At 44.5% G+C, this 12,628-nt stretch overlaps 1 protein-coding gene across 1 annotated transcript in view; it reads right to left on the bottom strand.

Moving 5' to 3' along the window:
* Atp8b4 (ATPase phospholipid transporting 8B4 (putative)) overlaps positions 1-12,628 on the bottom strand; it is a 255,715-nt gene that overhangs the window by 46,377 nt on the left and 196,710 nt on the right. The window contains exon 19 of the mRNA XM_023724062.1: positions 7,103-7,208. Within this exon, the coding sequence (XP_023579830.1) occupies positions 7,103-7,208 (106 nt within the window). The remainder of the gene's footprint in view (positions 1-7,102; positions 7,209-12,628) is intronic.

The raw sequence follows: 12,628 nt of genomic DNA, 5'->3' as shown, positions 1-12,628 counted from the left end.
TTTTGGTCCCTCTCTAGAACATCTTTCAGTAGCCTGTGTAAGGTTGGCTTTGTCATGGCGAAATTTTTTAGCTGTTCTTTGTCATGGAAGTATTTCACTTCTCCATCAAACGTGAAAGAGAGTTTTGCAGGGTATAGTAGTCTGGGGTCTCCCTTTTAGTAAAGTTCTCATTCACTGTATAAATGACTCAACCTCTGTTTTCCCCTGGAAAATGAAAACATTCCAAAGAAGGGTGAAGCTCAGGAAAGTATTGGCTGAAATTCTATCTACTTAGGGCTTTTCCCCCACACTGTCTTCCTAACATGTGATGTGAACCCCTTTTCAGTTAGAAAAGGGATGGTTTTCCCAGTTCTGTTTAAACTCCCCCGCTCTCTCCTCGCTGGCCGTGATTCCTGGCCAGCCCGCGTGCTTCTTTTCAGCCCTGTGCCTGTGTTCTGTAGCTGTCATTTCTTTTTATTCCTGGAATTTAGTGCTTCCAACACCAGCAGGCTCTTACAAAAACAGATTATTAGGAGGGAGGGCAAAAGCTGAGCCCACCTCCCTTCCACGAATAGCAAGTGAAGGTGTAACACACAATGCTTGACCACAGCGACAAACAAATGCTAAAATGAGAGTGCCTGTGTTTTTCAAGCTTTGTGATGCAGGGCAGTTTATGGCCATCACAGCCCCACACCATCACAGCAACAGTGAAGCACAGAGCGACCCACGACCCACGCGGGCCAGCGTGCAACCTGCAAAGGAGAAGAGCCCATGGGAGAGAGAACCTTTAGGTCACTCAGTCCTCTGGGGAACTCTACACTCACTCAAAGGATCTGTCAGGAAACATGTTGGACTCATGACATCATGTTTAACAGAAGACAATCTGGACTTGGATGCCAAGGCTGGAGTTCTGGGCTTCGTACCTGCAGACTTGGGCCTAGCCTCAAGGCCTTCCTCTGACAACTCACATGCCCCAAGTTGAGCTATCTGACTTCAGAGCCCTCAGTCAGTCAGTCAGGACTAGAACCCAGCACTCCCATCTCCTCATTCTCAGTCTATCACAGCAAAATGGCTTATGCCTAGAATCAGCCAGAGGCTGCCTCTGGGTGGGACATGCAGTTCCAGAAGGGCACTTAAGAGACCAGTGCTACTGCAACGTTCGTATTGAAGGGAAGAACACTAATGAGATTTTTATTTCAAGGCCCAGTTCCACCATCCCTTATAACTTAAAAGATCTCTGAGACTTTCAATTCCTGTCATTAATAATGTCATTATTAGAAATGAGGAGCACAAATTTAGAAAAAAAGTCTTAACCAATAATCAACTCAGATGAAGGTCTTCTATCTAGAATATATAAAGAAAAAAAAAATAGGGCCCCAAAATTTAAAGACTCTATCCACAAATGGGCATCTGAGATAAATATGCACTTCTCAGAGTAAGAAATTCAAGAGGCAAATAGAAACCTGAAGAAATGCTCCACATCACTGGTCATTCAAGACATGCAAATTAAAACAACACTGAGATACCATCTCACCCTAGGAAAAATGGGTATCATAAAGAAATCAACTAAGAACAAATTCTGGAAAGGCTCTGGGGAAAAAGAAACTCTTCACCACTGCTGGTGGGAATGTAGACTGGTACAACCACTATGGAAATCAGTGTGGAGACTCCTCAAAAAACTGGGACTGGAAATCCCATCTAATCCAGATATTCCCCTTCTAGGTATTTTCCTAAAATAACTGAAAACATCATGCCATAGCAATATATGTGCACCTATGTTTATAGCAACAGTTTGTCATTGTCAAATCTTGTAAGCAACCAAAATGCCCATCACCTGAGGAATAAATGAAAAAGATGTGGTATTTCTATACAATGGAGTATTACTCAGCTATAAAGAAAGACAAACTTGAAGCCTTCATAGGTAAGTGGATGCAATTAGAGGCTATACACATAAGTGAAATAAACCAGACCTACATGTATAAATATTGTATTGTCTCTCTAGTGTAAGAACCTGAAAGAAGAAATAAAACCTGAAAGGTATAACAGATACAGTAAAATGGAAAGAAATGGAACTTAAGGATTAAACAACAAAGAGGAGAGAAAGGAAAAAAGATAAGAAAAAAGGTAAGGGTAAAGAACATGCAAGTATATATACAGGATGGCTGAGATAATTGTACTAAGAATTTCCATCAGTTGTTTGAAAATAGCAGGTAATGTGTAAAATTTTCTCTTTGACTAACTCTGTATGCTGATATCTGTGAACTAAGCAACTATACTGAGAACAGCAATGTATAATACAAAAACCACACTTGAATACCTGTCATCTTGGTCTTCTAAATGTGTACCATTTCTAATGTCATATCCATTACTCTCTTTAAAATAAAATTTTTGAAAAAGATAATGAAAAAAGAGAGATGAGAACAAAAATTTAAGATTTCTTGAAAACAAGCAGTAATATTCAATCCTACGTCCAATCTTACATAACTATGTTAATCTGAGCAACAGATTTGATAACAAAAATAGATATTATCAACCATTATTAATCAGTTATTCTTTTTTTTTTTTTGCGGAACCGGGGATTGAACTCAAATCCGTGTGCTTGCCAGGCAAGCGCTTATTCTACTGAGCCATCTCCCTGGCCCAGTTATTCTTATTTTGAAAGTCTGTAGCATGTATTGTTGTATATTACCCTGTTTCTGTCTTTATTTCTGATTTTTGTTCTTGCTTTTGTTATTCTTCAAAATAAATAAAATTATAATAATTTTAAAAAGAAATGAGGGGGATGGGACCAGCTGGTCAAATACACTGGGCATCAAGCAGTAAAAACGGATGGCAGCTAAGAGCCTTGGCTCTACACTATGGACTAGAAGAGCGCAAGGTGAAGAACTCTGAAATTTTATGATTTATGAGAGAAATTTAACCTACTAAGACATTGTACTTGGATGTCTGGAAGTTTGGAGTTAAAATAAAGATGTACTTTGTTGGGCCTGTGCAGAGAGTGTATGTGACCACAGCCAGTGTGACGTCCCTCAGCGTGGAAGGCCTCGCCACCTGCTCGCCTCCCACAGCCTGACAGGGGGCCCAGATCACGCGGCCAATATTCCCTGCCCTGCCCTGCCCAGCCCTGGGACTATCTGCATTTCCAAATCCTGTTCATTCAATCCAGTAAGTTTCAATCAAGTAGATGTTCAAAACACACCAATATACATATTTTGTTGATTAAAGAGGAAATATCAGTTCTTAAGAATATCATGGGGATGCCTTGTAGACACAATGAAGTCAATCACTTCATGGTTCAATGAATTTCTCTAACAACAAAACATGTGATTAATGCTACAAAAATGAACTATGGAATGAGATCCGCTGGCAGCCCAGACAAAATTACATTCTCAGTCTGTTTTCCTTTGGGCAGAAGACATGCCTCGGTGCAATGTAAGCAAGGCAGAAACCTTCTGAACACTGCAGCAGGGTTTAAACACAGGTTTCTGGGCAGGCCCTTCATGTAAGGCAGCTCCAGCAGCAAAACTAAGTCAGGGCTCCAAGTGTATAAAATGGCTTCAAGACATTAAATTTGAAACAAGCCGTATGTATGATACGCATGAAAATTACATATCCATGTTTATGAAATAATCTAAACACATTTGACAGGTTTAAATATAAGCATTTAGGTCATTTCCTTCCAATAGCTACTATCACTCAGATCCTATTCTTCTGATACACTTCTTTTTTTTGCATGAACTTTCACTGAACTCAAAAGCATAACATAAGAAAACGGGATGGTACAAATTTATGATTTCAATATTTCACCCCAAAGTTAGGGCTTAGATACAAGTAACAAAGATTAGATGGACAGAGAGCACCTTGGGGCAGTCACCTTTTGGGGCGCTCCTCCCCCTGGACTTACGATTAACCCAAAACATACTATAAATGTATTGATTCTTCTAAAATAAACCGTCCTACCATGCTGTGCCTCTCTTAGATTCAGGAAACGGGGTTTCCCCCAAAGCTGGGTGTAAATCAGTATTCCCAAGCAGCTGAGCAAGTCAGCCACAAGGGCTGCAAAATACTGATTCTAAGTGGAGATGTTTTTCCTCTGAACACTTTCCTTCCATGAAACATAGACTTTTAGTTTTTGCTAAGTACAGGGTTTGGCATGAATATGCTACAATGTCAAATAAGGCAAAGAGCCACGAGGAAGAAAGCAAATGTGAGGCATGACTTATTATCCAGAGAGAACTGCACATACTTTACAGGGCTTGATACATATGTGGGTAAGCAGATGGTATCTAATGGATGCACACACATATGTAACACTATATTGTCATATTATTTGCCCAAAAGGGACCTACTACGCGCAATCTCATTTGTCAGGTGATAAACAATGCCATGGACATCTTCCAAAGTCAATGATTACTTTTACTGACTGTGTAGTATTTCAGCCTGTGTACGTAACAAAGCCCTTTCTGGCGCAGTATTGTTTCTACTTCCAGTGGCAAGTGACCATAGCAGCCACAGCAATAAATACGTACTTGTACGCACACGCATACTTTTCTCACTTACTTTCTCAGGTGAATTCCTAGAAATAGGAATCACTGGGTCAGAGGTGTACTGTACACTTTTGGAGCGCATAGTTTATCTAAATGGAGACACTATCCCGCAAGCAGCGTGGAAATAAGGAGCATTTCTCCATGTTTCTTCTACGTCAGGACAGCTGTATCATCCTTTGAGTCAATCCGAAGTGGCTGGGTGCAATCTCGAGTTATTAACTCAGCCAGTGCCAGACTGGCAGGCCAGCCTCCGTTTACCCTCTGTCACCCCAGGGGACTGGGCCAGGGCCACACCCAGAGGGGAGGGGTCAGATGCTTGCTCTCTGAGCACCAACATAGACTCTCGATGCTGGCTGGTACCAGTGTCACCACAATTCCACAAATGTAGAATTTCGCTAAACGAATTTTTATAGAGGAAAAAAAAAAAAAATCCCCTGAGTTTCACAGGATGGATCCCAAAGGCAGAGCATGCTGCCTCAGGAGCAGGGTAGAAGTCACCTGAGGTAGGGGAGATCAGACTGGGACACAGACGTGGGAAGGGGTAGCTGCCAGCTGGAGACCCTGATGAGCCACGACAGGCGAGATCAGGGTGAGTCCTGGATTTGAGCTAACTTAACTGAGAATGCAAGGTGTGATTATTGTGTCATCAGTCAGAAAAGGGGTTCGAAACCAGCATGAGCCAGCGGGATACAGCTCTGTCCCCAAAGGCCTGAGTACACCGCAGCTGGTGGACATCAGAGAAGCCAAACGTGCCGAGCCCCCTCTGCTTCTCCTTCACACAGGCAAACTTCAGCTCTGCTCCACACTCCCTCCTCAGACTCTCTCCTGCAGGACAGGATGGGCTTGGCAAGGTGAAAATTTCTTCCCACTCTGCTCCCTCAGGCCTGGTCTCCTTCCCAGGGTCTCAGGCCCACTCCCTTATTGAGGAAGAGGTAGAAAAGCAGCCTTTGGGTGGCAAGATTGGGATTGATGCCTGAAGGAAAGAGGGAAAGGAGCAGGATGTGGAGGAGGTGGGGCGAAGCTCCATGAATAGCTGTAACACTCTGTTTTTATCTCATTTAATCCCCAAATACAATAATCCATAGGACCGATCGTTTCACACACAAGGAAACCAGGCAGAAAGAGTTTCAAGAATGCGTCAAAAGGCTACCAGGCAGCCTGTGAGCAAGGAACTGAGATTCCCATTGCAGTCCAGCTGACTGGAAGTCCACACTCTCACCAGTGGCCAAGTTGGGATGTTCACTCAGGTGAAGCAGTAAGATGTCCAGCAACCCGCACTCCTCAGAGGGAGGAGGGCCAGGCTGGAGGTGTTTAGGGAGAGAATCTTTTTATTTTAATTAATTGTTAAGCAAGTTATTACTATTTCCCCAAGAGCCTTTATAGAATCCATCATTAGGATTATATAAAAATGATGGGGAAACCATGTACTCCAGCAGTGTACTGTCAAATGAATACCTCATAAAATGTTATCAATAATAATTAAATGATAGCAGGAAAAATTAATTAGATTTCCCAATTTTTATCTGGCAAAGATATATAGAGTTTCTAGGCATAACCTCTAACCAGTAAGGAATCTGATCTTTAAGCTGGTGGGGCTGTGGTCCAAGGCTGCCTTTGCAGCAATGGGGCCTTGAGAGGCTACTACAGACAGCTGTGACAAGCAGAAATGAGTATGGGGCAGCACTTTAAAGTGCTGGGGATGCAGGGGCTGGGTGTTCAATCCCCAGGCCTGCCATGCTGGCCCTGCCCTCGGGGCAAGTTGAGATGGCAATTGAAACTGGGCATGGTGGCATGTGCCTGTAATCCCAGCTCTTGGGAGGCTGTAAACAGGCAGATCATTACAAGTCCGATCTAGTAGTGAGACGCTGAACAGCCTGTAGACCCTGCCCTAAAATTTAAAAAAAAAAAAAAAAAAAAAGCTGGGGAAAAATTATGTCTAGTTTTGAATGGTCTCTGAATGAAGAAAGAAAATGAATTGGTGTATACTTGGAAATTTTGTTTCTCCAAGTTGAATGCATATCCACTCTTATCCACAGTGGCAACACTTACATACCTCCTAGTGCTCCGTAGCAGTTTTATGAATGTCATAGTATTGTACTTCTCAAAAGCATTCTTTGTCTAAATTCAGTGGGAAGCACATCAGAATACCTATTTTCTTTAATGCTTAAGCCAATTCCATCTTCACCTGCCATCTGCTACACCTGCAACTTCCAAATCTATCTACTCATCAGCTTCATCTAGTTCTTCATCAAATACAAACCCCATGCCCCATTCCCTGGAGGATCCTAATTTGTAAGTCAGAATGCAGCCAGAGAACTCACCAGAGCACAATTTTAAAGGACAATTCATCGTAAGTGATGTGAAATCCTTTCTTAAAAGTCTCAGGAAACACTGGAGGCCTGAAGACAATGATTTGCTCCTAATGTCAAGCATGCCTGAGTTTGTCACCAGAATGATAGGGCTCCAGGAGATGTGTGGAGCGCACCACCTGGGTGGGCCCCACAGAAGCTATGGTGTGTTTTTGTGCTGTCTCCTCAGCCTGAGAGTCTTCCCCCCGCCCCCCTTGGAGCTCTTACCTGACCTCTCCTCTCACGTCCCCCACCGTGTTCCCTGCTATCACAAAGACATCATTCATGTCCTCAGTCAGCACGTTGCATGCATAGCCGATGTTGACGGCTGTTTCTGGAACAAAATAAAGCCACTTCAGTTAAGGCACAGCTTAAGAGCACGAGCAGGCTTTCCATAGAAGCTTTGACGCCACCGCGGTAACGCCTCATGGCCTATGCACCCTGCTGCTGTGAGGCAGAGCGCGATGCGTGAGGAAGCGCAAGCGAACCTGAGGGAACTTCAAAGACTTTGAATGCGCTCCATGATCAAACTCACCACCCCTAAGCCCATGGAGAAGGGGCAGCCGCCACGAAACCCGAGCCTCTTGTTTGCCTCTAGGTTCCCAAATTATCACCTGTAAGGAAACCCTACACTTTTGTGGTACGGTAATGTGTACATGTGCAAATATAAAACTTTTGATCAGAAAACCCTGAGTATTGCTTTAGAAAACCAAAATCCTAACCTTGGCTAATACTCAATTCTGGTTTGGTAGGCAAATTGCGGAAAGAACTCAAAGTGTCCAGTTGAATGAAAAATAAAGCTCTTAAAAATTATAGTTCTCACACACGCAACATGAACAGTTTTCCATTCAGTGAAAAGGAAGTTGGAATCTAATTACCATCCCCCAAAGCACGCAGGGCTGCTGTACCGGAGAACTGCAGACCGGCATGGTTCGGGGCAGGCGTCCTCTCCTCTTAGAGAAACCCAGCCCAGGAGAGTTGGCTCCTTCCTTCTTCAACAGATACATTAGATACGAATTCTACGGAATCATTAGACACTAGCTGATTCTGTGGAATTGCTAGATTTGTCCTCAATGGAAAAAGGCAATTGATAAGACCCCAGCGTATCTTTTGTAGAAGCTAAAGCGTATCTCCCATAAAAATACAAAGCTAAGTAACAGTAAATTCACAGATGCTTGCAGCAATCACACAGCAGCCCACGCAGACCAAGGTCCCATTTTACTGAGCCCATAGCCAGTACCATACCAGAAGGTTCCACTCTCTACTGTTTAGGTTTTGAATCAATAATTTGGACAATGGTATAGGGAACTGATTTATCCTATCTGTAAATCCCCCAATAGTCTAAAACTGACCAGCTAGTAGGTAGAATCTTTAAAATAGGTGAAACTAGGTAGAGGCTGTGGCCCCACCAAGGCCAGCTTCCCCTGCCCCTGTTTCTGAAGAACAAATTTCCAGGGTGCCAACATCACCCCCGTGAGCCACAGTGTACCCCAAACTTCCTCCACTAGAAAAACTAAGCTCTGTAAGCCATTCTTGGAGAACTTGCCAAGAGTTAAATCCCAAGACAGTGGGCACACAGGACACAGTGACTTCTGGTAGCCCTCTCTAGAGCTGACATTGCAATAATGTGGAGAAAAGGTCACTTCTCAAAAGAGTCCTCCAGGTTTGCAAGCGGAGTCCAAGCAGTGGCACTGGCATGTGACCCGTCTGGGCAGGATGTCTGCTGGTTCTGCCTACCTGATGCACCCAGAACAAAAAAACAAAGGATTTTAGAAGTGACAAAGTGACATGTCAATTCTGTTTTTGCTGCCACACCTGCAGGACACCATTCCGGAGCAGTAAATGGCCAAGAAACAGATTCCAATTAAAATTATCACATAGGGAATAAAATTTCTGAAAAGAAAACAGGGCCAGCCAAATAGCTCAGTGGATTACAGTGCCTACAAGCAGGCACAGGGGCCAGGGATTCAATCCCTGGGCCTGACATGCCGGCCTGGGGCACACTGAGATAGCAATTGAGACTGGGCGTGGTGGCGCACACCTGTAATCCCATCACTGATCTGGGGAGATGGCTCAGTAGAATAAATGCCTGGCAAGCACAAGGTCCTGAGTTCAATCCCTAGTACCACAAAAAAAGAAAACAGTAACCACCATCATCATGGGAATAAAACCTAGCATTGAAAAACAAGTTAATTACATAAAAAATAAATGTCACCTAAGGAAAAGAAAAAAAAAATTCCCTACCATCTTTCATAGCTGGCTGACAGAAGCTGTGTCAATCTTGACCCGTTGTCACAGAGAGAAAAACTCTTGTGGGACAACATTTCATTAGCCTGTCAGCACCAGACCTCTCAAGGAAATTACCAGAACTCCAAATGGACCCCAAACTGCCTTGGCCAAGTTATTGGACGCAGTGTTCTCCATCTATAATAACAGAGGCTTGGAGGAGAGCAGGAAGCAAAGATGACAAAAGCCCAGACAGGCCAAAATTGTGGCTGCAGCAATTGGTGAGGCATTAAATGAGCCCCAGACACACTGGGCCTCAGAGAGTTCCCAAGATGGCCCCAAGGAGCCAGGACAAACTTGCCTCCCATGCCGGAGCCAAGGACAGTGCCACATAAGTGAGGGCCTGGGACTGCCAAAAGTCAGCCTTGAGGGCCTGCCCTCCTTCCCAGAGAGGCAGGATTTCAGTCACCAAGGTCACTGCTGTCAAAGAGGAGGATGAGGATGGAAGAGGGCTGGAGGTCTACAATGGTGCCCCCATTTGCGAACATCTTTGTCACCTCGGGGGAAAAAACCATTTGTCACTAGCAAGCAAATTTAACTCTTACTTAATACAGGGCTTCTTCTTCACTACTAACCTTTCTCGAGGTGTCCAACCTCTAGCTCCTTTACCTCAGTTCTCAGAAACAATGTAAAGTGCTAATCAGACCTTTACAGGGACCTTGGCAAAGCTGAGTCACTCTCTGAAAATCAAAAATACTCCCCAGAAAGGAGATAGCTCAGCAGAGTAAGTGCCTGCCTGCCAAGTGCAAGGGCCCAAGTTCAACCCTCAGTTAAAAAAAAAAAGACAAGACGGGCCACAGTTTAAGGCAACATCAAAGACTGCACAAGAAGGCTTTCTCATCCCCAGCATGGCAGGAGAGCTGGAAGATGGCGGGCCCCTCCAAGGCCTTGTCAGCCCTGGCCAGGCACAGCAGGCCATCATAGAACACCACAGGGCTGTACTTCCAGCCCCCAAACAGAAGGCAGTGGAAGTCCACCTGAAAATCAGGCCCTATGAAAAACCCAGAAAGGAAGAACTTCTTCAGGCCAATTAAAACCCAAAAAAGAGGCTCATTTCGGGTCATCCTGTCTGTACCCTCTCCAGCAGTGAAACGAATAGAAAGAGAGAGTAGGATCCACTTCTCAGGATCAACCCGCTCCTGCAGAGGCTATGAACCCAGAAAGCCTCGCAGCCATAAGGTCATCTTCAAACACCCATGAACCCGCCTGATGACGCTGTCTCTGAGTTCTATGAGAGCACCTTGAATGCTGTCACTGACGGCAGCTTAGACGTCCTCTCTGACTCCTATTTCTGCAGTTTATCTTAGATCTTCTCTTTCAGGGAGATCTGACTATAAGTGCAGGATGCCCAGGACACCAGTAGACTCTGATTCTGGGAATCAGCTTGCTCATTTGTGTTCTAAATTTTATTGTTACCCAACTCTCCTGTCTTATAGTATGACTACCTCAAATTCGGTAAGGCTTAAGGGTGAGACCTAACTCAAAATCTCCTAACCTAAAACATCCTTAGGCAATTTCTGCTCATCTCCACCCTCTAGCAGGCATGTCCACAGCAATGAATTATTCAGTCTCTGAGGCACGGAGTCCATATGGTACTGGAGCAGCCAAGGACCACGAGGTCACTCTCTGTCATCCTGTCTGAACCCTGAGAACCTGAACCGTGCTTTCTCTGAGGGAAGCTTCCGCGTGACATCCTCCAGTGTGGATGGGTCCCTGCATGCTGGTTTACATTCCCCCAGTGTTGGCCATTCGTAATCTTCCAGTACCAGCTCCACTCTCCAGGATCCATCATTAGTCAGCTCAGGAAGGCTGAACCAGTCAGCTTCCTGATGCTTCTACAAACCCTCCCATGAACAGGGATGGGAACAGGAGGACCAATACATTCTCTAGTTCTTACAGGAGACCTGGCATTGTCCTTTAATTAACCTGACAGAGGTCACCAAGTCCCTTCAAAGACAAGTTAACCCCAGTAATCAAAATGTTCCCCAAAGCCACAAGGCATTCAAGTTGTGTACAGCCAACCACGGCAGAACTTGTGCCATGCTAAAGGAAAAATGTTGCCTTTTTATTAATGAAACTAGCCAAGTCACAGATAACCTTGGTCCTATCACATCAAGGCCAAGGCCAAGCAGAAGCACTGTGAATCGTGGGGGCTCGACTGGTCAGATTAGAAATTCAGGTGTGCTCCTGGTTCTCCTGGCTAGACCTTCTACTGAAGCTCACAAGCCACAATCCTAATCTTTGGACCTTGCTTAATTGCCCTCATTTCTGTCTTCCAGATTATAGCAGCTCCACACCAGGCTCCCATCAGAACCCAAGCCTGAAGCACCAGAGATCCCCCTAAACCCTTAGATCAGACAGGGTGAACCCCGAGGCCCCTATAGGCAGAAACAATGACCCTGACAACAGGAAACAGCAACGAGCAAAGGAGACCTTCAGGCCCTCAACTTCCCCATGAAGAGATCACAGGGGGATCCTGTTCTCACCAGATTGCTTTAACGTCCCAACTTGAGCCAGAGAAATATGCTCCTCCTGTGCCACAGGTCCTTGACCTTCGCCACGAGCCCAAGAAGCACGAGCTCTAGCTGCATGTCCTCACCCCACAGGCATCTCTTGTCGTTAGCACTGCAGGTGTGACCCCCTGGTGGGCTCTGGCAGCCTGACATCTCCAGCCAGAGCGACACAGTTAAGAACCCCTCCTTCCAGCGTGAACATGGAGACTCTCAATGTACTAGACAGTTAAGCTAGTTATTGCTCCCGCTCTGTCCCAAATTGTAGGGAAACAAAAGAGAAGCCAGCCCAGAGCCAGGACAGTGGCCACCTCTGGTTGCGCCCACGTGACCCCCTCTCAGGCCTACTTTAAGCCCCAAGACAGAAGGGGCACCCTCGCTTTTGAATTTCCTCATCATCCGCTCTGGAGTCTGCTCCTTTCACACATCTGCACCTTTCTTACTAAAAAAATAAGTGGGAGTCAGCTCATTATTTTCAGCTTACTGATAGCCAAGTGTCAAATCATTTTGATTTTTTGAGAAAGAAAACAAGTTTATTTTTACATGCTGTGATACTAACATTTAGATCACCCTGCATTTCTAAAGGCACATCAAATGCTATAATTTAAAACATGACTTCACAGAAAAATGAGAATCACCAGCATCTGTTACTATGGTAATTAGCACAGGGAGTTTGTATGGGTTCTGAATGAGTCTCTAGATTGAAGGTGCCAGGTGTCTTAGCAAGGATTACTTTGCTGAATTCACGCACCTACAATATGTGAATGGCAATGGAATACCCATCTCTGACAAAAGTAAACAAAAAAGGGATAAAAATGAAGGTCCATTTTGTAGTGGAAAAAAAAATATATATATATATCTGCATATACAAAATAGCATAGATATACAGCTACTTTCTCTTAGTTCAATGAGAAGTTTTGAACTAATAGTGTTTAGACAAGATATGTCTACATCTTAT

The sequence above is a fragment of the Octodon degus genome, unplaced genomic scaffold, assembly GCF_000260255.1.
Source record: "Octodon degus isolate 3935 unplaced genomic scaffold, OctDeg1.0 scaffold00105, whole genome shotgun sequence".
NCBI lineage: Eukaryota > Metazoa > Chordata > Mammalia > Rodentia > Octodontidae > Octodon > Octodon degus.
The sequence above is the reverse complement of the archived record's forward strand: the minus strand, read 5'-3'. Positions and strand labels throughout refer to the sequence as shown.